The 27,691-nt window shown below is 41.6% G+C and overlaps 1 protein-coding gene across 1 annotated transcript; it reads left to right on the forward strand.

Annotated features, from left to right (window-relative positions):
- The first annotated feature begins 408 nt into the window (after positions 1–408).
- On the forward strand, positions 409–27,406 carry LOC149320619 (uncharacterized). The gene is made up of 8 exons (XM_089500053.1): positions 409–518; positions 3,256–3,753; positions 4,672–4,774; positions 5,392–5,462; positions 6,686–6,812; positions 8,289–9,676; positions 24,794–26,979; positions 27,064–27,406. The coding sequence occupies exons 2-8, from the start codon at positions 3,349–3,351 to the stop codon at positions 27,404–27,406; spliced, it is 4,623 nt and encodes a 1,540-aa protein (XP_089356179.1). The 5' UTR covers positions 409–518; positions 3,256–3,348.
- The last annotated feature ends 285 nt before the right edge of the window (positions 27,407–27,691 follow it).

Consider the following 27,691-nt stretch of genomic DNA (forward strand, 5'->3'; position numbering starts at 1 on the left):
GGTGCCCTAGGGCAAGAAGTCACACTCTCTCAGCCTCAAGGGAAGGCAAGGGCAAACCTCCTCCGCACAAATCTTGCCAAGAAAACCCTATGAGAGATTTAACTTTGGGTTGCTACAAGACGGAAATGACTGGAAGGCACACACACACACATAATTTATTATATATATATATATATATATATATATAGAGAGAGAGAGAGAGAGAGAGAGAATGTGTGTGTGTATAATTGTATTGCATTGTTATATATATTTAATATTGTATGTATACACACACACAAACATACAGGGAAGGTGATCTCCTCCCCAGTCCATTGTTCTCGGCGATCGATTGGACGGGTCTCACCAAGAGCCTGGCAAGGCTTCAGCCACGTGACAGGAAGGAGTCCCATTCAAAGGGGCCCCCTCGGAATCACCGAGCCTTTTGTGTGTGCTGGAAAGATGAATAGGAGGCGGGGATGCTGTAAAGGGTGAAGGAGGGGAAGCGAGGCGGAGAACCGGAGCTGGGAAAGGAAGGCAAGGTGAAGGAGGAGGAGGAAGAGGGGAGGATTCGGTGGGGGACTCCTGGGGTGAAGGCGTGGGTCTGTGGCTGGGAGAGGACCCAAGGGAGAACTGCTGTGCTTCCACCCATTGTGACCTCAGGGTGCATCTACACTGTAGAATGATCCTGTTTGACACCGCTTTAACTTCCATGGAACCATCCTACAGAGCCCTGGGATTTGTAGTTTGGGGAGGCACCCAGCCCTCTTTGGCAGGGAAGGCTAGAGACCTTGTAAAGTCCCATAAGATGGAGATGCAGCACTTTAAAGCGGTGCCAAAGCAGCATGGTTTCTTACAGCGTAGCTGCATGCTTGGTCTTCTTCTTGGTGAGGCAAATAAAAGAGTTGGAAGAGACCCCAAGACCTCGTCCAGCCCCCTTCTGCCATGCAGGAACTCACAGTCAGAGCACCCCTTTTGACAGATGGCCATCCAGCCTCTGCTTAAAGACCTCCAAGGAAGGAGACTCCACTGCACTCCAAGGAAGGAGTGTCTTCCACTGTCAAACAGCCCTTACTGTCAGGAAGTTCCTCCTAATGTTGAGCTGGAATCTCTTTTCCTGGAGCTTGCATCCATTGTTCTTGGTCCTGTTCTCTGGAGCAGCAGAAAACAAGCTTGCTCCCTCCTCAATATGACATCCCTTCAAATATTTAAATAGGGCTATCATATCACCTCTTAACCTTCTCTTCTCCAGGCTAAATATACCCAACTGCCTAAGTTTCTCTTTGTAGGGAATGGTTTCCAGACCTTTCACCATTTTGGTCACCCTCTGGACACACTCCAGCTTGTCATGTTCCTCTTGAATAGTGGTGCCCAGAACTATATTCCAGGTGAGACCTGACCAAAGCAGAATAGAGTGACACTATTACTGTACTTCCCTTCTAGACACTATATCTCTATTCATGCAGCCTAGAATCACGTTGGCTGCCTCAGTTGCCGCATCATTCTGGAGCAGATCATTGAACAGAGAGTCTGTGAACATCTAGAAGGCAATGCCATAATCACAAAAAGTCAACATGGGTTTCAGAGAAACAAGTCATGCCAGACAAATCTAATCTCTTTCTTTGATAAAATTACCAGCTTGGTAGATGAAGGGAATGCTGTGGATATAGTATATCTTGATTTCAGTAAGGCCTTGCAAACAAGCTCGTAAAATGCGGGCTAGACAAGGTAACTGTTACATGGATTTGTAATTGGTTGACTGACCGAACCCAAAGGGTGCTCTACAATGGCTCCTTTTCATCCTGGAGAGAAGTGTCCAGTGGGGATTCTATGATTCTATCACATTTCTGACTCATATTTAGCCTCTGGGCCACTAAGATTCCTTGATCCCTTCTTCATGTGCTGCTGTCAAGCCAGGTGTCACCTATCTTATATCTGTGCATTTCATTTTTACTGCCCAAGCGTAGTAGCCTACATTTCTCCCTGTTGAAATTCAGTTAGTTAGTCCTGGCCCAGCTCTCTGATCTGTTCAGGTCATTCTGAATTCTGATCTTGTTCTCTGGGGTATTAGCTACCCCTCCTAATTTCATGTCATCTGCAAATTTCGTAAGCATGCATTGTATTCCTTCAAGTCATTGATAAAGATGTTGATCAGCACTGGGCCCAGTTCTATGGCACCCCACTAGCCATTTCTCTGCAGCATGAAGAAGAAAAACCATTTGTGAACATCCTTTGGGTTCAGTCCATCAGCCAATTACAAATCCACCTAACTGTCTCCTTGTCTAGTCCACATTTTTACTAGTCTTTTTTGCAAGGATATCACGGGGATCTTGTCAAATGCCTTACTGTGAAGACACACCCAACTAAAGCTGGTGGCAGGTTTGGGTGTGCAACGCCGATACCCTGGTGAGATCAAACTCTTCTACCCAAAAAAGGCTCTGAAGCTGAATGTAAAGTTCAAAAGGGGGGAAATTTAATTTAAAGGACAAAATAAAGAGTTTTCTCCTCCCCAGCTCTAAACAAAAGGTACTTTACAGTTTCAGCAATCTTCCGGATGTCATCTTTCTGGGTCTGATGTTAGTTTGCTCTCCTCACTCAATGAAGCTGGTGCAGGGTCTTTCAGCTCCTGAATTCCTCTATTTTCTTGCTGATAGTAACTAAAATGGCTAACTTGGTAACTGATTTGGCTAAATTGGTAACTAAAATGGCTAAAGTGTAAGAAATGCCCTTTCCAGCTGTCTGGGCCTGCTTGCCACCAAAAGACAGCTCTCTGCCTGCTCACAGCAAAGACTGCTCCCCAACTAAAAACCTCTAGCTACAGCAGAGCATGCTGAGAAAGGGCAAACCAAACCTGGAAATAATGCAGGGGAATCCTACAGCTCCTCCCACAACTAATACAAAGAACTTTTCTACACTAAACATACTATGGCCTGAACCAATGTGAAAGAAAATGCAGGGGAAAGTTAATCAGTCCTGGCAGGACATCACACTTACTGAAATTAATATGTAGAGAGATTTTGTAATACCTTTGAGACTAACTAAAGAAAGACTACTACTACTGAAATAAAAAAAAACCATTACATCCACAGCATTCCCCTCGTCTACCAAGACCTTATTTTGTGGGTCTCGGATGAAAGAACTTTCCTGACCATCTAGTGTAAGTTTGGTCATTTGTGTACCTTCTTTCAGGGAAGAGATATGGTTGCTTGCTGGAGTGTTCCACATTTCTTTTTGTCCATACAGTATAATAATTGTTAACTCAAAATCATGACATTACAGAATTTGGGAGCAGAGCCTGACCTTGAGCCTGAGAAAGAAGGAGAAGGAGAAAAGTTGACCCTGTTGTCAACCTCATTGGACATCAATTCAAAGATGGATGAACCAGACTCAGCTGGTCCTGAAGCAGGAAGAGGCCTCGATGTCATGAGTGCTGGGAGCAATGGAGAATACTGGGAAAGAATGGTGCTGGGTGAAGACCTTGCCGGCTCAGACATACAGTATCAGCGCTTCAGGCAGTTCTCCTATGAGGAGGTTGAGGGACCCCGAGAGGTTTGCAGCCGACTCCATGATCTCTGTCGTCAGTGGCTGAAGCCAGAGAAACAGACCAAAAATCAGATGCTGGACCTGGTGGTCCTGGAGCAGTTCCTGAGCATCCTGCCCCCAGAGATGGCAAACTGGGTGAGGGAATGTGGGGTGGAGACCTGTTCCCAGGCAGTGGCACTAGCAGAAGGTTACATGCTGAGTCAGAAAGAGGAGAAAAAGCAGGAAGAGCACCAGGTGAGAACCTTTCCTTTGTAAGGCAGACATGAGCAGGACATGGGCCCTCTGCTCTCTCTTTCCACCCTTTCCATCCCTACTGATGACACATCCATAGGCACTGGGATGTTTGTTGCACTTCTATTGACATTTTGTGTCCTTGTTATCAACTTAGAGAGTAAGACGCTCCTTGTTATGAAGAGGAATCACTGTTTCTAAGCTTCTTTGGAAGCATGCATCTGCTTTAAAACAAGATGCATCCTTTTTGTATTGTTTTTAAAGGAAACCACAGATGTTGGGGCTTCCACTAATGCAGAACCAGATTGCTGGTATGGTGACTTCAATAGGGCCGGTTACACACCGGCACTTGGGATGTCCACAGGACGTCCCATTTTAAAAAAGGGGCGTCTCTTCTAGACGCCCCTGGGTCTGATACGGACTCTGTCCGTACAATATGGCACCGGCCGTTCCATACGGCCGGCGCCATCTTTACGTATCGGACGCATAGCGTCCGAACGTGTCGCAGCGCCTATGACGTCGCGAATGCGCCAGCGGCGCCTTGCGACATCATAGAGGCGCCGCAAGAAGGAGCTCCATTTTGGAGCTCCTTTTTTGCTCCGCGCGGGAGCCGCGCGGTGTGGCTGCTACAGCTCCCGCACGGAGCAAGCGGCAGCGGCGGCAGACCGCCTCAAAGCGGCGGTCTATAACCCACCTAGGAGTGTGTTTGACTGTGATGGGATCAGATGTGGTACATGCTTTCCCACACCCCTACAAGTCTTTCCTTCCCACTCTAAAGTATGAAACCCTCCTTATCTAGAGGAGGTTGTGAGTGAAGAGATAGCTGGCTCAAACACTACACTGTCAAATTCACCCCGTACAGATGTACAGAATTTTATTATCTTTTTCCACACTCTGTGTTAACCCTCACAATTGTTTTAGGTGAAAGGGCTCTCTGTGGAAAGTCAATCTGATTTTCCTGCTTCAAAGAAGGCTTCATCAGCTGCCATGCAAAGTTCCCAGCAAAGAAACACCGCTTTGCAAGGTAAGGAAGATATGCAGGAGGGTGTGCATTTTTCATAATAGTATTTATATCCCTTGTCGTCTTCAGTGTGCTCTGGCTTTATGCTATGAGTACAGAAATCCATAACTCTTTGATGTAGTCCAGACCAAGGGAGCGTAACTGGCCAAAGGCAATCCAGTTGGCTTCATAGCTCCGTGGGGATTGAAATGTGGCATTCCCAAGATCCAGTTAGACACCCATTATCACCTTGCTATTTATGTAGTATACCCGGATCTATCTTCTGTTGGGCGAGCCAGCATGGCATTGTGGTTTGAACGTTGGACTACGATTCTGGAGACCAGGGGTTGATTCCCCACTTGACCATGTAAACCCACTTGGGCAAGTCACATGCTCTCAGCCTCAGGAGTTGGCAATGGCCAACTCCTCTGAATAAATCTTCCCAAGAAAACCCCATGATAGGTTCACCTTAGGGTCATCATAAGTAAGAAATGTTTTGAAGGCACACAACACACACACACACACACACACACACACCTATTGCGTTCAAGGGATTTCTCTCTGCTAAGGGTATGGGGGAAATGTAATCTTAATCTTTGTGACAAGCACAGGTAATTTGCTTCTCTTGCTCTCTTTCACAGGAGTTGGAACAGCGCTGTCAACAATGACTCAGTTGCCTCTTCTTTCTTCTGATGGAGAGGAACCATATCAAGTAAGGAGAAGGATCATTGGGATCAGACAGGAAGGGATGAGTTTAGGGTCCACTATCCATAACTCAGTCCTTGGTAAAGAGTGCTGAGCATATTGTTGTCATTCCTTTTTCATTAAAAATAATAAAAACTGGGAGTTTCCTAAATATTTGGCATGGAAAGACATTGTGATTTAAAGGTTTTCTCCTGGAGTTGGAAGGGAGCCCACATAACTAAATATCTAAATTACTGCAAAAAAGCAAGACCTCTCAGAAGAGAAAACCTCATTTGTTACAGTTTGGGACTTCATAGAAAAGCATTTTCAATTCACACAGGCTTCTCTAGCCAGCAGAGAGGGGAAGGAGGACAAAGGAATTTGTCTAAGCAGTCTGGCCAGGAAACTTACAAATTTCATAAGGCTATAGACATTTGGCCAATTGTAGATCTCTTCTTTGGTGACTTGGATGGGGATGCTTTCTTTTTTAAAGGTTCAGCATTGCAAAAATCTTACTGTTCTAGTATAACAGTGCTCCTCCTCCTAGCCAGCAGTGTGACAGTGTGACCTGTAATTAAAACTCAAGTACCACACATCAAAAAAGAAGAAAAAGTATATGTTTTTATAAAACGCATCATGGAATAAAAAGTACCCAGCCTTTAGGTAAAAATAAAATATTTCTGTTTGTACTAGGATTAGTGCCTGCATGTTCTGTGAAAAAGGAAATATCATCTAGTTGTTTTTTAAGAAAATGAAAACTTTTCTAAACAGAGAAATCAACAGGAAAATTTCCTCTGTCTGTTTTCCCCCTAAGAGGCAAAGGATGGGGGTGTCGACAAAGCAAACTCATCCATCAAGGCCTGAGCAGCTAGTTATTAAAAATCTGAATTTGAAACTCCTACCTGAACAAGGAGAAATTTCTCCTTTTTCAGAAAGGATACATTGAGTCAGACCTATGGTCCATTTGGTCCAGCGTTCAGAGTATGGTGGCCATAGATGTCTCCCAGTGTTGTTCCCCTACAAGTGTTATTCAAAGTGATGTTCCTTCTACTCCTGGAATTGCCATGTAGCAATTCCAGGAGCAGAAGCGGCAAATAATTTGATCTCTTGTTAGAAAGGCTGTGACCTGCAGTTTACCACCTGTGATTTTAATGCTGCAATATGTGACCCAGTCACCTTTTGTATCTTGTTTGTCAGTTGTCTTAATGGTGGGTATAAGCAGGAAATCCTTACTTCTGCTTTTACTTCCAGGCTCCAGTGACCTTTGAGGAGGTGGCTGTGTCTTTCTCTGAGGAGGAGTGGGCCCTGCTGGATCCTGACCAGAGAGCCCTGCACAAGGACATTATGGAGGAGACGTGTGGGGTTATGGCTTCTCTTGGTATGGTTCTTTCTTTCCCTCACTGGTATCTATTTAAAAATGCAAGAATCTTGAGAACAAGAACAGCCGCTTATTCCAACCATTGGGAGGGTTCTTAAGGCAGGGGTTGGAATTTATCTCCTTCCAGAAGTTTTGACACTGCCTATCAACTCTTGCCAGTGTGACATGTACACCCTTCAGCTTGGTCAGTGTTGAGGCATGATCAGAGTGGTAGTTCATCTCTGCTTGGAGAGCTGAAAGCTCTCCAATCTTGCTTTGTGGGATTCTGGAGATACTCAGTCTGATTGGGAAGGAGATTTTTATGTTAATAGCATAACAATGGATATACCTAATTACTTGAGGACAGACAACAAGGACAGGAAAGAAAAAGGCAGAATACTACTACTACTACTACTACTACTAATAATAATAATAATACAAAGGGGGAGATATATTTCTGGTTTAGCTAAAGCAAAACATCTCTCTCTCCCTTTGTATTATTATTATTATTATTATTAGTAGTAGTAGTAGTAGTACAGTCAGCTCATCATATCCACGGATTCAAGCAGCCACGGTTCGAAAATATCTTTAAAATAGATAAATTCTAAAATACAAACCTTGATTTTGTCATTTTATACAAGGGACACCATCTTACTGTGCCACTGTATTTAATAAAACTTGACTATCCACAGATTTTAGTATCCACAGATGGAACCAATCCCCAGTGGATACCAGAGGCTCCCTGTAGTACTATCCTGCCTTTCTCTCAAAATAGGGACTCAAGGCAGCTTAAAAAACTAAAATGATAAAAAGTAACTGAAAATAGTTCAATTTAAAACAATACTGCACCCTTACCCCATTCTTAAAAAAATTGTTTTAAAAACCTGTTGGTATAGAAAGAATTTTGCCGCCTCCTCAGCACTCATTCAGTGTTGCCATCCCTACCATTGCCAGACACAAGGAATCTGAAGAGTCTTTACCTTTTCAAACAGTTTCTGTGCATTTCACAGTTGCTGAAGATGTTATCAAGACAACTCAAATTTAGGCACTGAGATAGCAACACCTTTATTTTCTGATTGTTTAATGTACACAAACTTTGTTCCATGCACAAATTTATTAAAAATACTGTATCAAATTATCTTCAGGCTATGTGTATAAGGTGGATATGAAACATAAATGAAGTTTATGTTTAGACTTGGGTCCCAACCCCAAGATATCTCATTATGTATGTATGTTGATTTGTATGCCCTATTTCCATGGTAAGGTCATGGTCAAAAAGGCTTATAGGAATATCAGGGGGGAAAGGTACATAAGATTGTAATATAATAACAGTTCTGATCCAGAAATTGTTCAGTTGCACTCTTCAATGCTCCCTTTACTTTCCTGCTCTTCTATTATTTGGTTCCTTTCTTTTTCCTTGAGATTTTCTTCTTCTTTTTTTTTTTTTTTGCTCACATGGGAATCAGTTTTTCCTCTTCTTGTTCTTCTTCCCACCAGGTAACTGGAGGGAAGGAAATATGCATGGCAAGCATGACAATTCTCTTTGGAAAAACGTGGAGTTCCCAAGTTACGAGCAAGCCCACCCAGAAGAAAAAGGTTATACTGGTGAGATGGTCTGGACATGCACCAGATGTGGGAGATGCTTTATCCAAAAGATGGCACTTGTGTGTCACACGGTGGTCCAGCCTGGAAACAAACATTTTGGATATGAACTCTCTGTGAAGGATTTTGGCTACAAATTGCGTTACCTGAGCCACCAGGTGATCTACACAGGAAAGAGAGAACACAAATGCAAGGACTGTGCAAAGTATTTTGCCAGCAGTTCATCACTTGTGAAATACCAAAGAATCCGCACAGGTGAGAAATCATACAACTGTACTGAGTGTGGAAAATGCTTTGTTTGCAAGTCAGGACTAGTAAGGCACCTCATGGCCCACAGGGGGGAGAAACCCTTCAAATGCCAGGAATGTGATAAATGTTTTATCTCCAGGTCAGATCTTGTGAGGCACCTGAGAGTCCACACAGGAGAAAAGCCGTACAAATGTGAAGAGTGTGGGAAATATTTTGCTTCCAGTTCAGTGGTGAAGCACCTGAGAATCCACTCGGGAAATAAACCCTACAAATGCCAGGAGTGTGAAAAATGTTTTGCCTGCAAGTCAGACCTTGTGAGGCACCAGAGAGTCCACACAGGGGAGAAACCATTCAAATGCGAAGAGTGTGAAAAATGTTTTATTTCCAAGTCAGGACTTGTGAACCATGAGAGAGTCCATAGAGCAGAGACATCATACAGTTGTCAGGAGTGTGGCAAATGTTTTTCACGGAATTCACACTTTTTGACCCACTTGAAAGTCCACACAGGAGAGAGGCCATTCAAATGCCAGGAGTGTGGGAAGTGTTATATTGAAAATTCACACCTTCTCTTCCACCAAAGACTCCACACAGGAGAGAAACCATACAAGTGCCAGGAGTGTGGGAAGGGTTGTACTCGCAGGTCAGAACTTGAAATCCACCAGAGAGTCCACACAGGAGAGCGACCATACAAATGCCAGGAGTGTGGGAAAGGTTGCAGTCGCAGGTCTGAACTTGTAATCCATCAGAGAAGTCACACAGGAGAAAGACCATACGGATGCCAGGAATGTGGAAAACGTTTTGTTTGCAAATCAGAACTTGTGAAACACCAGAGAATCCACACAGGAGAGAAACCGTACCAATGCCATGTATGTGGGAAATGTTACACGCAAAATTCACACCTTCGCTTCCACTGGCGAGTCCATACAGGAGAAAAACCATACAAATGCCAGAAGTGTGGGAAAAGTTTCGTTCACAGTTCATATCTTGTGAGTCACCAGAGACTGCACACAGGAGAGAGACCGTACAAATGCCTCGTGTGTGGGAAATGTTTTATTCGGAATTCAAATCTTGTGAAGCACCGGAGAGTCCATGCAGCAGAAAAACAATTAAAAAGCCAACTGTGAGGAAAATGTTCTTTTATATCAGAGCTTTGAACACATCAGAATTCACAGGATCATACATTTACAGCCAGTCCTCCACATTTGCGGCTTTGACTTTTTTGGATATGATTATTAGTGGATTTGATTAATAAGTTATCCCTAGGAATCTCTAGGTCCTCCAGTGCGATTCTTCTGGAAGTTGGCCATAGAGTTGTGCAGGAGAACGTAGTGATTCCAAAAGAAAACACTTCTCTAAGCTTTTTGTGGGTTTTTCGGGCTCTGTGGCCATGTTCTAGAAGAGTTTATTCCTGACGTTTCGCCAGTATCTGTGGCTGACATCTTTTCTCTAAGATGCCAGCCACAGATGCTGGTGAAACGTTAGGAATAAACTCTTATAGAACATGGCCACAGAGCCCGAAAAACCCACAAAAAACTATGGATGCCGGCCATGAAAGCCTTCGACTTCACACTTCTCTAAGCATTTATAGGTCTTCCAGTACAATTCAATGGTCAACCTCTGGAGGATACATGCTTACCATAGAGTTGTGCTGGAGGACCTAGTGATTCCTAAAGAGATGTTCTCTCAGGTTAAAAAAAAGCTGTTTCCATGTTTTCCATTTCCACAGGAGTCCTGTGCCTCTAACCCCAACGAATTGTTTAGACCCCAAGGATCAGCTAGTTCTGCCTGCTTTCATTTCATGAATGTGTAGCTAAGACATTCCTGAGAGAATATCATGTAGCCTGAAGTTGAAAACCTTTCAGAAAGGTTCTAAGGCAGAATATTCCAAAATGGAATAGCCGTCAACATTAGGAAGTTCTTCTCCTTTCCTGTGTGAGGAATCCACTGGTTCAGATCCTATCCTCTGGAGCAAGAAAAATTAAGCGCAATCCATTGTCCACATGACAGTCCTTCAGATATCAAAACGTGTTATATCAGCACTCTGTCTTTTTTTCTCCAAGTTAAACGCATCTAGCTTTATTAAACTTTCATTTAAAAAAAAATGTATTTGAACAGTTAGTGAACAGTGTTCATGTAGGGGTGGGAAGAAGTATAAAGAAGAGAGGTACAGATCAATGACAAAACATAATTGATAAAATCCTAACAGCGTCCAGGCATGTTGAAGTTAACACCATCCTCAGACAATAATTGTATTGTGGGGCTTTGTATTCCTTCTAGGAATCCCCAATCTTTGATCTTCCATTTGTTTCGGACTTCAGCTCTCTGCAGCTGGTCCACAGTCAGGAATTATGGGAGCTCAAGTCTAAATCATCCGTTGGACCAAAGGTTGGGAGCCACTGATCTGAAAACCAGGTTAGTGACAGGCAGGTTTAAAATGACAAAAAGAGGAAAACAGTTACCCTCACCCATTGTCTCTTCGTATAATATTATGTGGAAGAAATGACTGCAGGATTTATATTTTGGAACAACAGATAGATTCATATTGAGAATTCTTGCATCATTTCAATCCTGTAGTCCACTTAGTAGCTACACATGGGGCACTGTTATAATATTGACAACTGCAGCACATTTTAGTGTCCATATATATATACCATCAACTCTGGGTGCTTTAGATCTCTGTCTCCGCTGGAAGCATTCCGAGAAACTGAAACCAACATATTTGGGGTCCATTCACACGACAGAATTTCAACATTGTTATTCCATTTCAACTGGCAGGACATGTTAAATTTCAGTTTGTTTTTTTAAAGACAGTTAAGTGAAAGATTTAAAATTGATTTTTAAAAAAATCTGAGAGTGTGTCATATCTAAATCTTAGTTTGAGACCCAACTATATATAGGTGATGAACATTTGGTTGCAAAAATGTATAAACTGTTGTTCAGATTTGAAACTGAAGGGGAACAGGTAAAGGATTGTATAGTGAAATGGGCTCCAAACATTAATTCCCAAATTAAAATGGAGCAATGGAAAAGCACAAAAAGTTTGAAATTTATGAGTTATGATATAAGATAATTTTACAAAATGATGTGCAGATGGTGTTTAACACCTGACAGGTTAATGAAAATGTATAAGGGTACAGTGGGTCCTTGGGGTTTGATTCCTGGATTCGTTGTGGATACCAAAATCCATGGATGCTCAAGTCCCATTATATATAGTAGCATAATAAAATGATGTCCCTAATATATATATATATATTTGAATCTTTTCAAGCTGTGGATGCTTGAATCTGTGGATAAAGAATCCGTAGAGACAGAGGGCCGACTATAGTTCAAAGAAATGTTTGAAATATAAACAGAAGATAGGGTCTTTCATCCATATACGATGGACCTGTGATAAAACACAGAAATTCTGGACTCAAATTCATTTAATGTTGCAAGATACTTTTAAAATCAAGTTACAATTGACACCTGAGAGCTTTTTGCTTGGAATGCTGACTGATCAAATCGAGTAGGAAATATGGAATGCGTTTACAATATATGATCACAGCAGCAAGAATAATATATGTTCAGAGCTGGAAGGACATGGATACTCCCACACAAGAAGATGATCGAACTGGCTAAAATGGACAAATTGACAACTTTGACTGAAGAGAAATCTTCTAAAACTTTAAAGAAAGACTGCAAATTGTTTATTACATACTTGTGATTTCAGCTTTGGAGTTTTGTAAAAGACACAGGGTTTGTATGTTGTAGAAGCGTAAATATAGTTTCATATATAAGGAAAGCATAGTAATAGTGGTTTTATATCCATCAGGAGAGAGTCAGTAGTGTACGTTTGGTTTTGCTTAGTGTTTTAGTTAAGTTTGTTTTGTTACTGTTTGATCATGCTGGTTTTGCTATATGTATAAAATTGGTTTGGTTGGTGTTTAGATTTAATAAAAATCATTTTTAATTAAAAATCAATTTAAGCTGCCATTTATTTGGATTTGTATCCTGCATTTCTCCCATAATGAGATTGAAGATAGCCGTGGTTCCATCCTATGCATTGCTGTGACTTGTAGTTTAGGAAGGATGAGAGCTGTTCGACAGTGAAACATGCCTCCTCAGAAAATGGTCTCCTCCTTTGGAGGTTCTTAAACAGAGGCTGGATGGCCATCTGTCAGGTATGCTTTGATTGTGAGTTCCTGCATGGCAGAATGGGGTTGGACTGAATGGCCCTTGCGGTCTCTTCCAACTCTACGATTCCATGATTCATAGTATCAGATTATTCTTTGGGAAGAATTTCCTTAGGACCAGGATACACAATTAACCGAGACACAAGTGTGTCCTTGGGCTTAGTGCACACAAAGCCATTTTCATTCCTCCTTTTCCCCCAAGGTTTCAGTTCAAAGAAGTGAAATCTAGCCTAGTTCTGTCTTAACTCATTTTTAGTAGAATTCAAAACATAGCCTTGTTAGTCTGTGGACTCAGTATGCAGAGTGATCTTGTAGCACCTTTGGAGCAAATGCATCTGAGGAAGTAGACTTAAGCCTACGAAAGCTCACGCTGCCCACTTCTTTCTTTCAGTTAGTTTCATAGGTGCTACAAGATCTCTCATTCATTTCAGTTATCAAAAGCTTGCTGTCTTAAGGTCTCAGTAGCCTAAATCGCACTGCAGACTTAATGCAGTTTGACACCGCTTTAACACTTATGGAATTCTGGGATTTGTAGTTCTGCGAGATTTTTGGGCATCTTTCATCAGATCATGTTGGTGTCACAACAAACTACAGTTCCCAGGAATCCATAGGATGAAGCCATGGCAGTTAATGCGGTGTCAAACTGCATTAAGCCTGCAGTGTGGCAGCAGCCTCAGGGGTCTCCTGCCCATCCATGTTCTCAGAGTCCAGATTGGTCGGGTCTGTGCTTGCCTTGCCAGGAGTCTGGCTTAGCTTCTCTGACGTCATAAGGAGAGAGGAGCCTAAGTGGTGCCACATTAAAAGAGGCCCGTGGGAAACACTAACCCGTTTTTTATTTTCCTCCCTGCAAAATAAAGCAGCATTGCTTCTGGAAAAGGTGAAAGAGGGAAGGAAGCCAGGAGGAGTCCAGTTGAGAATGGCTGCTGGTGGATGGGGTTTTTGGGGAGGAAATAATCCTGGCAAAAAGAAGGAATGGAAACTTGGAGGCCAAGGAGCCTTGAATAGGAGAGCACTGAACCAGCCCAAGGATCTAATCCAGAATGCAGTGAGAGAAACAGCCACCCCTTTTTCAATTTTAATTTTTAAAAAATTAAGACACAAATTTGAATGAATGACAACCATAGTTAACCATAGTTAACCATAGTTAAGACACAAATTTGAATGAATGACAACCATAGTTAACCATAGTTAACCATAGTTAAGACACAAATTTGAATGAATGACAACCATAGTTAACCATAGTTAACCATAGTTAAGACACAAATTTGAATGAATGACAACCATAGTTAACCGTAGTTAAGACACAAATTTGAATGAATGACAACCATAGTTAACCATAGTTAACCGTAGTTAAGACACAAATTTGAATGAATGACAACCATAGTTAACCGTAGTTAAGACACAAATTTGAATGAATGACAACCATAGTTAACCGTAGTTAAGACACAAATTTGAATGAATGACAACCATAGTTAACCATAGTTAACCGTAGTTAAGACACAAATTTGAATGAATGACAACCATAGTTAACCATAGTTAACCATAGTTAAGACACAAATTTGAATGAATGACAACCATAGTTAACCGTAGTTAAGACACAAATTTGAATGAATGACAACCATAGTTAACCATAGTTAACCATAGTTAAGACACAAATTTGAATGAATGACAACCATAGTTAACCATAGTTAACCGTAGTTAAGACACAAATTTGAATGAATGACAACCATAGTTAACCATAGTTAACCGTAGTTAAGACACAAATTTGAATGAATGACAACCATAGTTAACCATAGTTAACCGTAGTTAAGACACAAATTTGAATGAATGACAACCATAGTTAACCATAGTTAACCATAGTTAAGACACAAATTTGAATGAATGACAACCATAGTTAACCGTAGTTAAGACACAAATTTGAATGAATGACAACCATAGTTAACCATAGTTAACCATAGTTAAGACACAAATTTGAATGAATGACAACCATAGTTAACCATAGTTAACCGTAGTTAAGACACAAATTTGAATGAATGACAACCATAGTTAACCATAGTTAACCATAGTTAAGACACAAATTTGAATGAATGACAACCATAGTTGTCATTCTGTGCCTTCAAATCATTGGAGAGAAATCAAGTTGAAACATCTACCCTTTCCCCAATTTATGATTTAAAAAAAATAAGAAAAAATTGATGGACATTTAATTCTTTTTAAATTGTTAATTAAATTTAAAAAATTAAATTAAATTCTTAATTTAAAAAAGACATAAACTTGATTGACATTTAACCATAGTTGTTGTTCTGCACTTTCAAATCATTGGAGAGAAATCAAGTTGAAATATCTAACCCTTCCCCAGTTTTTAATTTTTAGTTTTAAAAACTGAGACATAGTTGTTGTTCTGTGCCTTCAAATAATTTCTGAATTATGGCGACCATAAGGCAACCCTACCATGGGGTTTTCTTGGCAAGTTTTGTCAGAGGGGTTTTTGCCATTGCCAGCCTCTGAGGCTGAGAGAGTGTGACTTGCCTAAGGTCACCTAGTGGGTTTACATGGCCGAGTGGGGATTTTAACCCTGATCTCCATAGCCGTAGTCCCAGGCTCAAAACCACTATGCCACACTGGCTCTTAACAAAAGTACAATCTCAGTATTACAACAATCCCCCCCTTGTTACAAACCACCCACTCACTCTCTTCTCATCACTCTCTTCATTCATAGTTTCTTGTTGTTGTTGTGTGTTTTCAAGTGTTGTTGACTTCATTCATAGTTTGTTGTTGTGTGTTTTCAAGCCCCTAAGGTGAACTTACCACAGAGTTTTCTTGGCAAGATTAGTTCAGAGGGGGCTTTGCCATTGCCATTCTCTTGAGGCTGAGAGAGCGCAACTTGCCCAGGCTCACCCAATGGATTTACGTGGCAAAGCGGAGATTCAAGCCTTGGTCTCCAGAGGCATAGTCCAACGCTCAAACCACTACCCCTCACTGACTTTCACAGAATGTATTGCATTACAAAAGTTAAAGATACTTGTCCATCAGAATATCTAGGTTTTGTGAAACCATGCACAGTCAACCATCCACATTTTCAGCTTTGGTGTTTGCAGATCTGATTATTCATTAATTATGTTCTTTCTAGGAATCTCTAGGTCGTCCATAGCAACTCTGTGGTCAGCTTCTGCAAAATGTCATGCTGGAGGACCTAGAGATGCTTAGAGAGAACACTTCTCTAGGCATTTGTAGGTCCTCCAGCACAATTCTTTGGTCAGCTTCCAGCGGATATTGACCATAGAATTGCCTTGGAGGATATTCCTAGAGAGGTGTTCACTCAGGTAAAAGCATAGTGTTTTTGTTATTTGCGGTTTCCCCACATTCACTGGATTCTGTGCCTCTGTCCTCAGCAAATGTGGAGGGCCTACTGTACACAAAGATACAGCCATGTTAGTCTGGAATATCTAAAGGGATCTTGTAGCACCTAACTGTGTGAAAGACATTGTAGCACAAGCTTTTGTAGACAAGGGCTACATCCACATGGCAGAAATAATCCAGGTTGACACCACTTTAACTGCCATGGCTCAATGCTATAGAATTCTGGGAATTGTAGTTTTGCAAGACGTTTAGCCTTCTCTGTCAGAGAGCTTTGGTGCTCCACAAAGATAGGAATCCCAGAATTCCATAGCATTGAACCATGGCAGTTGAAGTGGTGTCAAACTACATTATTTCTGCAGTACAGATGTAGTTTAAAATCCCTAACTTGATAGGATTCCTTCTGTGGTTGCTAGCTGGAGTCTTGCAAGTAGCTTTCTGCTTCTAGTATGTCACAATTTTTTTTAATTTTAATAAATTTTATACATTACAAACTATCAATATAACATACAGACCAATAAACAAACATATAAAGACAAACATATAATTAAAATGAGTTTCAATATTCATATCAACTCTTTTATTTCCATTACTTTCTAAATACAAAAATAAATTCTGAAATTTGGTCATCTTTCATTCACATTCAGTTACTTCCTTTTCTTCAGTTCTCTCATATTTTCTTTCAAGTTTAAAAAGTAAGCTATCTTTGTAAATAGTAAATATATACATCAGTCAATTAATTTTGGTTATCCTACTGTTTTCTGAATTTTCTTATTCCTTGCATTCTCCTTCTGAATAAATTTCAGTGTCTCTACCTGATAATCACCACAGGTTTTGTTAATATCTCTACTGAAGTTTTGATTTTACAGTTTCCTTGAATATATAAATGTGAATATATGAAGAAAGAAAGAAATTAAAAACTAGTATGTAATGATTTTTAACACAAACATGTCTTGTCTTTGCAGGGATCTGGAGCAGAGCCTGTTACAAGAAATTGCCCTGAGGAAGGAGTGACTTTGATCCTGTTCATTGGAGAATCAAATAGAACAAAGATGGACAAACCAGACTTATCTGGCACTGGAGTAGGAAGAAGTCCTGAAGCTATCAATGCTGGGAACAGTGAGGAAAGAACAGTGCAGAGGATCCTGGGTGAGGATCTCACCAGCCCAGAGGTACAACGGCAATGCTTCAGGCAATTCCACTATAAGGAGGTTGAGGGGCTCCGGGAGGTTTGCGGCTACGTCCGTGATTTCTGCCGTAAGTGGCTGAAGCTGGATGAGCAGATGAAAAATCAGATGCTGGACCTGGTGGTCCTGGAACAGTTCCTGAGCAACTTGCCCCCGGAGATGGAGAGCTGGGTCAGGGAATGTGGGGCAGAGACCTGTTCCCAAGCAGTGGCCCTGGCAGAAGGTTTCCTCCTTAGTAAGAAGGAGGATAAAAGGCAAGAGGAGCAGCAGTTAAGATAGTTCATCTGCAAGACAGAGTTGAGCAGGAGACTACTCTTCTGTGCCCTTTTTAACAGTCTCTCCTACTCCGTTGCTGCCACTGTCATGACCACTGCTAAATCTGTTGCTTTTTTACTGAAATTTGGGGTGTATCTACACTGTAGAAATAATTCACTTTGATGCCACTTTAACTGCCACGGCAGCTCCATCCTACAGCATCCTGGGATTTGCTGTTTTGTGAGGCACCAGCATTTTTGACAGAGAGGGCTAAAGTCTTTGTAAAACTATGGATCCCACAATTCCATAGGATGGAGGTACAGCAAAGTGAGAATGTTTCCAGTGCTGAACACACCAGGGCCACATTCTACTTTTGCCGCCACCAAACCATTCAGCTTGTTCTGTAGCAGAAGCAGTGATAAGACCCTTGATTTCTTTTGAAAGCAAGGCATGCAAAAAGCATGCACCTTCTTTTAAATCAAAATCATGCTCCCAGCACACTTCCTGGACTGAGGGTGTATCCACACTGTAGAAATAAAGCAGTTTGACACCACTTTAACTGTCCTGGCTCCATCCTATGGAATCCTGGGGTTTGTAGTTTGGTGAGGTATTCAGCCTAGTCTCTCAGAGCTCTGATGCTCCAAATCCCAGGATTCTGTAGGACAGAGTCAGATCAGTTAAAGTGGTGTCAAACTGCATTACTTCTACAGTGTAGATGCACCCTTAGTGTCTCTGGTATTGGTATTGGTTTACCAAATATAGGCAAAGAGATACCACCTAAACATTAGAAATAGCTTTTCTACTGTAAGAGCTACTTGATAGTAGGATAAACTACCTGGGAGGGCAGTGGACCCTCCTTCTCTGGAGCTTTTTAAACAGAGGTTGGACAGGCATCTTTCAGCAGAGCTCTAGCTGTGTATTCAGGGTTGGACTATATGGTCTTGTGATTCCTTCAAATTCTGTGATTCCCAAGAAAGAGGTATGGGAAGCAAGTGGAATCAAGTCCCAGAAGTGTGTTGGGAGCATGATTTTGATTTAAAAGAAGGTGCATGCTCCCTGTGTGCCTTGTTATCAAAGGAAATCAAGGGTCTTATCACTGCTTCTGCTGCAGAACTGGATTTGCTGGTGTGGCTGCAAAGGTAATTAATTAATTAATTTGTTTTATTAATTTGTTTTATTTATATACCGCTATTCCAAAGATCATAGCGGTGAAAAGCAAGTAAGCTAATTAGCAAGTAAGCTAATTTGCCCCCAACAGTCTGGGTACTCATTTTAGCGACCTCGGAAGGATGCAAGCCTGAGTCGAGCTTGGGCCCTTTTGCTGGTCTTGAACTCGCAACCTTGTGGTTTCGAGTGAATGGCTGCAGTACAGGCATTTAACCACTGCGCCACCAGAGCATGACCCTCAGTGCATTCAGTACTGGAAGTGTTCTCACCCATCTCTAGAAGTCACCCACTCTTGCTGTAAAGAGTAAAACTCTCTTTTTCTTGAAAACATGGTGGATAGATGTTTCAAACCCCACAGGTTTCAGCCCCATCCCTGTAGGTTTTTGACATGTTCTAATCCTTCTCCATGCACTCTGTCTTGAATCCTCACAACTGTTTCAGATCAAGAAAGTATCTGTGGAAGTCCAGTTTGATTTTCCTGCACAAGGGAAGGCTGAATTAGACTCCAAACAGAGTCCCCCACAGAGGAAGATCAAGTGGGAGGGAGATGGAGGTGCCACCTTGCAAGGTAACAATAAACTGTAGGAGGATTTGTGTATGTGTGTGTTTTCTTTTTTTAATTGTTTAATTGTTTAAATTTTTAATTGTGAAATATTAATAGCAAGTACATTTCTATACTGCTTATCACTGAACTAGCTCTCCTAAGCAGTTTACAATTTGTAAGCCAATTGCCCCCAACAAGCTGGGTAACAAAGTGAAATAAAGTAGGCAAACCATAAAACTAATGCATTGTGTACAACTATATCTGTTTAAAATAGTATATAGAGAGATCTTGTAGCACCTTTGAGACTAACTAAAAGAAAGAGGTTGGCAGCATGAGCTTTCATAGACTTCAGTCTACTTCCTCAGATGCTTTTGGTGGAGTGGAAGCCAGGGACAGACATATATATGCCATTGGTATGCTCAAATGTTATAGTTTCTATCAAACCACTTTGTTCTCCCAACAATAATTCTTTGAGGCAGGTCAGATTCAGAGAGGAGGAAAGCAAAAACTGGGGAGCATGAAATCCACAGAAGAAACTGGAGATACATCTCAAGATGCTCAGTAGATGGTTTATTGATGTTTTTAAAAGTGCATTTTGGCTTGTGTACACTTCTCAAAGGCCTTCTTAAGGAACTACAAACATTATAAAAAGAGACAACACATAAATACATGCTCAAGCAATGCATATGTTTACCAGGTATGAAATCATTATTACACTGGTGCACTGCCTATGACCTGTATGTATCTATTTAAAATTTGACTTAAGAAACATTGAGGGCTGGAACTCTGACACCATTTATAGAAGAAAGGTGAACTAAGGCAAAAGTTTTTGTTTTTTTACAATGATGCTCAGGAAAATCCAAGATACATCAGTGTCACTGGCTGAAGGAAAGGGGGCCATCAGAAAAATCAGAGGAAATTTTTAAGAGTGGAAGGAAGTCAAAGATCCTCATTTAGGCCTCCGGGGAGCAAAGAGTTTAATATTAAAATCCTCCCTATTTCTTTCCTTTTCAGAATTCTCTCATCAAGGTATTCACCTTTTCTATAGCCCCAAACGTAAAATCTGTTGTTAGATGATATTGTTCCAAGCAATGGCTCACCAAGGGTTGGCTTTTTTATCAGTAAAATCTGTTCATCCACTGAGCACCTTGAGACATGCGGTGCATTTTCTTCTGCAGACTGTGAGAATGTAACACAGACATCCTGTGACTATCATAGTTTAGTGGGGCTAGAATGTGGACTTCCCAAAAGGTGGCTAAATTCCTGCCCTCCAGTTTTTACCACCTTGCTATCTTACAAAGTAATCCTTTGCTTTCTTCTATGATCTATATTCTGTGGTGTTCCAAGGGTGACACACTAGCAAAAGAGTTTTGGGACTGCAGTCTTAGGCCTTGCTTGCACTGCAGAAATAATGCAGTTTCACAACACTTTAACTGATATGGCTTCATGATATGGAAGTTTTCAGATTTGTAGCTTTGTGAGATATTTAGCCTTCTCTGTCAGCAAGCTCTGGCACTACAACAAACTGCAAATCTCAGGACTCAATAGCATGGAGCCATGGTAGTTAAAACAATGTCAAACTGTATTATTTCTGCATTGCAGCTGCAGCCTGAGACAAGCACAAATAACTTGCTTCCTTCTGTCTTTGTGTCTCATGCAGGAGCTGGAACATTGAGGGCAACAAGTATTTGCTCATGTCTTCTTACTTGTGATGGAGTAGAACCTGATCAGGTAAAGAGAAAGATCACTTGGATCAAATACAGTGGGATCATATTGGAGTTCCCATTCTACCATTGACTTAATTCATTTTTTTAAAAAATGTGGGGAGGAAATAAAAAATTGAACCAATAGATTTTCCTTTCCATTCTACTTAGACCAGAACATATTTCTTTCCCCAGCATTCCTTCTGGCAAAGCTAATAGCTTAAGAAGGGCCTTCTTGGGTCTGACCAAAATCCTGTCTAATACACTACCCTAATTCTCACTGTGACCAGCCAGATTCCTATAGAAACCTGACAGGCTGAATATGAAGGCCATCGCCTTCTCTGGTTGTTCTTCTCCAGCAGCTGATATTCAAAGGCATGATGCTTCTGGAGCTGGTGAGTAACTTCCATGGTCAGTGGTGTCACTAGAGGGATGCAGACCACATTGGGTGACACCCCAGAAGAGAGGTGACATCTGTTTGGCCCCTCACCTCAGTGCCATAGCCTCATTCTCTTCATGAGGAGAATGACATGGTGGCACCAATGAAGCTGAACACCCCCCCCCAGTGCTGTTTCCTCAGTGTGTGGCAGTGAAGGAGCAGCCCAGCCTCCCTCCTTGCTGCATGCTGTTTTACCCGTGAGTAGAGCAGCATTCAGCAGTGAGGGAATGTGCTCAATGCACTCTCACCTCCCTGCCATGTGTCATCTATTCACAAGTATAGCAGAGCATGGCATCGAGGTGCATAGCACCCTTTTCGCCCTCATCCTAGAAGCCCCACCCAGAAATCCCCCCCCCCCCCGTACCAGGTGACATCCTGGGTGGCGATGCGACTGCCAGTAAGCTTACCTTCCATTAGCAGCACTGTGAATGTCACTCATTATCTATTTTCAGGTTCCGGTAACCTTTGAGGAAGTGGCTGTAGATTTCTCCCCAGAGGAGTGGGCCCTGTTGGATTCTGACCAGATTGCTTTGCACAGGAGGAGACCTATAGGTTCTTGTCTACTTTTGGTATGCCTCCTTCTTTTCCTCACTGATAACTATTTTTTGTTTAAAACTTCAAGAATCATAACAACAGTACAGGTTGTGTCTCCCTTATCCGGAATTCCAAAATACTCTAAAAATGAAAACTTTTGTAAAACTACAAATCTCAGGGTTGCATAGGATGGAGCTAAAGCAGCTAAAGGGGTGTCAAACTGCATTATTCCCACAGTGTACATGCACCCAAGGTTCGTTTTTTTGAGGTGGTTCGAGCACTCTCAAAAGATGCGAACTCAAGAAATCCAACTTTGGCATCTCTGCTTCCCTGGCTTAACATGGCCATGTAATTGGGAGTCTGAATATTCATTGTTGAGGCATAGGCACGCCAGGCATGTTCAGAGGCACATTCATCTCGCCCAGTGGGTGGAAGAATTCTAATTCATCATATTTAGCCCTTCCTCTTGGTCTGTCTTTAAAAACTTGTGTTTTGTGGCTCATGAGACTCCTTTCCTGTTACAACCCTGCTGGATCTTTAAGGTACATATCTTGGAGAACTTCATCACAATTTAATTCAGGTTGTTTCTCACAGATGTGAATCTTTGCCAACCTGGCTAGTAGTCTCTTCAACTTGGCCACTGATTTTGAGAGTGCTAGTCCTTGCAGCACCTGCAGAGCCCACTCAGCGCTTCACAGGATCAGTTCCATCTAGGAAAGAGATTTTGATTCTAATAGTGTAGCAATGATGCCTACAGGAGGACAAAAATAGCCTAATGTAGAAATATACCTCCTTGTATTAGTGGGAACAGCTAAGGAGGATGATATCAAGCAGTTAAATAACTATTTTAAAATTCTGTGATCTGATTTGAGAATCCCTTTGATAAAAGAAAGTAGCAAAAGTACCTGGATTCACCCGAGTAAATTTAATCCGTTGTTAATACTTCATCCTGTTGGTCTCTTCTATGTCTCCTTTCTTCACAATGCTGTTTCTTCTCTGTGCTGGTCTTTCTGACTCCTTGTCATGGTTCTCATTCAGTCTGCGCCAGCTCTCCCTTACCTGCAGTGCTGTTTCATTTCTCTCTTCCGCTTCTTTCTTACTAGCATTTTCTCTCTCTTTCCACCCTGATAGCTGTTCAGCTTTTGCATCCCTACTCTTGCCGGACACCAGGAATCTTTATCGGGAGTCTTTTTCTTTAACACTTTTTAATAGAATCATAGCAACATAGAATTGAAGAAACACCAAGGCCCATCTGGTCTAACCACCTGCCATGCAGGAATACGCAGTTAAGGCATTCCTGACAGATGGCTATCCAGTCTCGGTTTAAAAACCTCCAAAGGAGAAGTCCACCCTGTCTGACAGGCTTTGTTCAGTTAAACAGGTTCCATTTTTACCAAGCACTAAGCTATGCTGGAATCTAAATGTCAGTCCCAACTCAGCTATACCATCCTATTTCAAACTTCCACTTTCAGAGGAAAGCTCAAAGTATCAGTGGTCCTATTACCTGAGTCTAGAAGATGCCCCAGGGATGGTCCCAAACAAGACATGAAAGCAACAGTCCAGCCAGCCAGTTACTTACCCTGAGGTTCTTTGATTCACACATATTATGTGGTTTTGTTGACCTTAGATATCCAATACTGATGATTATTTTTCTTTCTTGTAACTGAAATAAATCCACTATAGCATGTGAAGCTGGACTAAACTAAAAGAGTATTACAGTTGACGCCCCATATCCATGGATTCTTATGCTTGAAAATAATTTTAAAATATATAAATTGCAAAAGCAAACATTGATTTTGCCATTCTGTATAAGGTATACCATTTTATTATGCCATTGCATTTAATGGGACCTGAACATCCACAGGTTTTGGTATCCACTGGAGATTCTGGAAACAAATTGCAGTAGATACCAAGGGCCCACTGAAATACATTAAAGCTTTTATTTTTAATGTTTTGAAATACAGGCTGAGTTTCCTCTATCTTGAATTCCAAAATCTGAAATACTCCAAAATCAAAAATTGTCTGCATGGGATAGCTGAAATAGTTACACTTTTCGATAGTTCAATGTACACAAACTTTCTTTCATTCACAAAATCATTTAAAATATTGTGTATAAAATTAGTTTCAGGTTATGTATATAAGGAGTATATACATATATGTATATTAATGAATTTTGTGTTTAGACTTGGGTCCCATGCCAGGAGTATAAGAAATGCTTTACTCAGAATTCACACTTTGTGCTGCATCAGAGGGTTATCTCATTATGTATATGCAAATATTCCAAAATTTAAAAAAATCAAATTCCAAAATACTTCTGGTCCCAAGCATGTTGGATAAGGGATCCTCAGTCTGTATCATGAGGACTCAAAATGCCTTCACCCGGATCCTGACATACAAATAAGTACAACAAAGAGATGAAATATTTATATTTTCCTTCTCGTGTTGGTTTCTTTTTAGGTTCTTATTCATTTAATCCCTTTTACTCTTCCTGGGGTTTCCTAATGTGCACATTTGATCATCAGTTTTTTCTCTTTCCCAGATTGTCACAAATTGGAGCATAGCAGACACCCACGAGCCCCTGTAGAAGAGGAGAGTTCTACCAGAGAGAAGCTCTGGCAATGCATTGTATGTGGGAAGCATTTTGCCATAAAGATAATGCTTGCGCTTCACTTGAGAATTCACTCTAGAAAGAAATGCTTTAGTTCTGAAGTTTGTGCGAAAGGTTTTGATCCCCAGTTGTACCATATGAGCCAGCAAGGAGACCACAAAGGAAGGAAACTACATGAATGCCAGGATTGTGGGAAACACTTTGCTTTCCATTCACTGCTTGTGATTCATGAGAGAATCCACACAGGCGAGAGGCCATACAAGTGCCAGGAGTGTGGCAAATGTTTTACTCAGAATTCATATCTTCTGGGCCACCAGAGAATCCACAGAGGAGAGAAACCATTCAGATGTAATGAATGTGGAAAGTGTTTCATTCGCAGTTCAGATCTTCTACTGCATCAGAGGGTTCACACAGGAGAGAAACCATACAGATGTCAGGAGTGTGGAAAATCTTTTCCTTGCAGTTCATCCTTCATGAGGCATAAGAGAGTTCACACAGGAGAGAAACCATACAAATGCCAGGAGTGTGGCAAATCTTTTGCTCAGAAGTCATGGCTTGCAACTCATCAGCGGATCCACTCAGGAGAAAAACCGTACAAATGCCAGGAGTGTAAGAAATGCTTTACTCAAAATTCACACCTTGTACTGCATCAGAGGGTCCACACAGGAGAGAAACTACACAAATGCCAGCACTGTGGGAAATGTTTTCCTTGCAGTTCATCCCTATTGACTCATAAGCGAGTGCACACAGGAGAAAGACCTTATAAATGCCAGGAATGTGGGAAAGGTTTTGCTCAAAAGTCAGAACTTGTGAGGCACCTAAGAGTCCACACAGGAGAGAAACCATACAAATGCCAGGAGTGTGGGAAGTGTTTTGCTTCCAGTTCACAGATTGTCAGTCACCAAAGCAGCCATACAGGGGAAAAACCATACAAATGTCAGGAGTGTGGGAACTGTTTCTCTTGTAAATCAAACCTTGTCATCCATCAGAGAGTCCACACAGGAGAGAAGCCATTCAGATGCCAAGAATGTGGAAAATGTTATACCCACAGTTCATACCTTCTGGTCCATGAGAGAGTCCACATAGGAGAGAAACCATACAAATGCCATGAGTGCAGGAAATATTTTTCTCAGAATTCACATCTTGTGTTGCATCTGAAACTCCACACTGGAGAGAAACCGTACAAATGTCAAGAGTGTGGAAAATGTTTTGCTCAAAAGACAGAACTTGTGAGGCATCAAAAAGTCCATGGAGGAGAGAAACCATACAAGTGTGAGGAATGTGGTAAATCTTTCCTTTGCAACTCACACTTTCTATTGCATCGGAGAGTCCATACAGGAGAGAAACCATACAAATGCCTCACATGTGGAAAATGTTTTGCTTGGAGTTCTAACCTCATGGGCCATCAGAAAGTTCACTCAGGAGAGAAACCATACAAATGTCAGGAATGTGGAAAATGTTTTCTTCAAAATTCAACCCTTGTCAGCCACTGGAGGGTTCACACAGGAGAGAAACCATACAGATGTCAGGAGTGTGGAAAATCTTTTCCTTGCAGTTCATCCTTCATGAGGCATAAGAGAGTTCACACAGGAGAGAAACCATACAAATGCCAGGAGTGTGGCAAATCTTTTGCTCAGAAGTCATGGCTTGCAACTCATCAGCGGATCCACTCAGGAGAAAAACCGTACAAATGCCAGGAGTGTAAGAAATGCTTTACTCAAAATTCACACCTTGTACTGCATCAGAGGGTCCACACAGGAGAGAAACTACACAAATGCCAGCACTGTGGGAAATGTTTTCCTTGCAGTTCATCCCTATTGACTCATAAGCGAGTGCACACAGGAGAAAGACCTTATAAATGCCAGGAATGTGGGAAAGGTTTTGCTCAAAAGTCAGAACTTGTGAGGCACCTAAGAGTCCACACAGGAGAGAAACCATACAAATGCCAGGAGTGTGGGAAGTGTTTTGCTTCCAGTTCACAGATTGTCAGTCACCAAAGCAGCCATACAGGGGAAAAACCATACAAATGTCAGGAGTGTGGGAACTGTTTCTCTTGTAAATCAAACCTTGTCATCCATCAGAGAGTCCACACAGGAGAGAAGCCATTCAGATGCCAAGAATGTGGAAAATGTTATACCCACAGTTCATACCTTCTGGTCCATGAGAGAGTCCACATAGGAGAGAAACCATACAAATGCCATGAGTGCAGGAAATATTTTTCTCAGAATTCACATCTTGTGTTGCATCTGAAACTCCACACTGGAGAGAAACCGTACAAATGTCAAGAGTGTGGAAAATGTTTTGCTCAAAAGACAGAACTTGTGAGGCATCAAAAAGTCCATGGAGGAGAGAAACCATACAAGTGTGAGGAATGTGGTAAATCTTTCCTTTGCAACTCACACTTTCTATTGCATCGGAGAGTCCATACAGGAGAGAAACCATACAAATGCCTCACATGTGGAAAATGTTTTGCTTGGAGTTCTAACCTCATGGGCCATCAGAAAGTTCACTCAGGAGAGAAACCATACAAATGTCAGGAATGTGGAAAATGTTTTCTTCAAAATTCAACCCTTGTCAGCCACTGGAGGGTCCACACAGGAGAGAAACCATATAAATGTGAGGAATGTGGGAAATGTTTTTCACAAAATTCAGCCCTTGTAAATCACCAGAGAGTCCACACAGGACTAAAACCATACCAGTGCCAGTATTATGAGAAAAGTTTTCCTCGAAATTTGAACCTTGTGAACCACCAGAGAATCCACATAGCCTCAAATGCCATAAAAATGTCACTTGTGTGAAAATGTTTTACTTCCAGGTAAGACCGTATGACACATCAGAGAGCGAACAAGAATCACAGGGTCATATATTAGCAATAGATCCCAAGACTGGATCCAGTTCAACCCCCTGCCAGGACAGAAATCTGCAGTAACTCATCCCTGTCAGAACAGACACAGTTCTCCAGGTGAGATCTGATCAAAGAAGTATTGAGTTAGACCAGGGGTCGGCAACCTCCGGCCCGCGGGCCGGATTCAGCCCGCGGAGGCCTTTCGGCCGGCCCCTGCCTGCCCCTGCCGCCGCCGCTG

Source organism: Sceloporus occidentalis, unplaced genomic scaffold (genome assembly GCF_023333645.1).
Source record: "Sceloporus occidentalis isolate IW3139 unplaced genomic scaffold, rSceOcc1.0.p SCAF_1, whole genome shotgun sequence".
Lineage (NCBI taxonomy): Eukaryota > Metazoa > Chordata > Lepidosauria > Squamata > Phrynosomatidae > Sceloporus > Sceloporus occidentalis.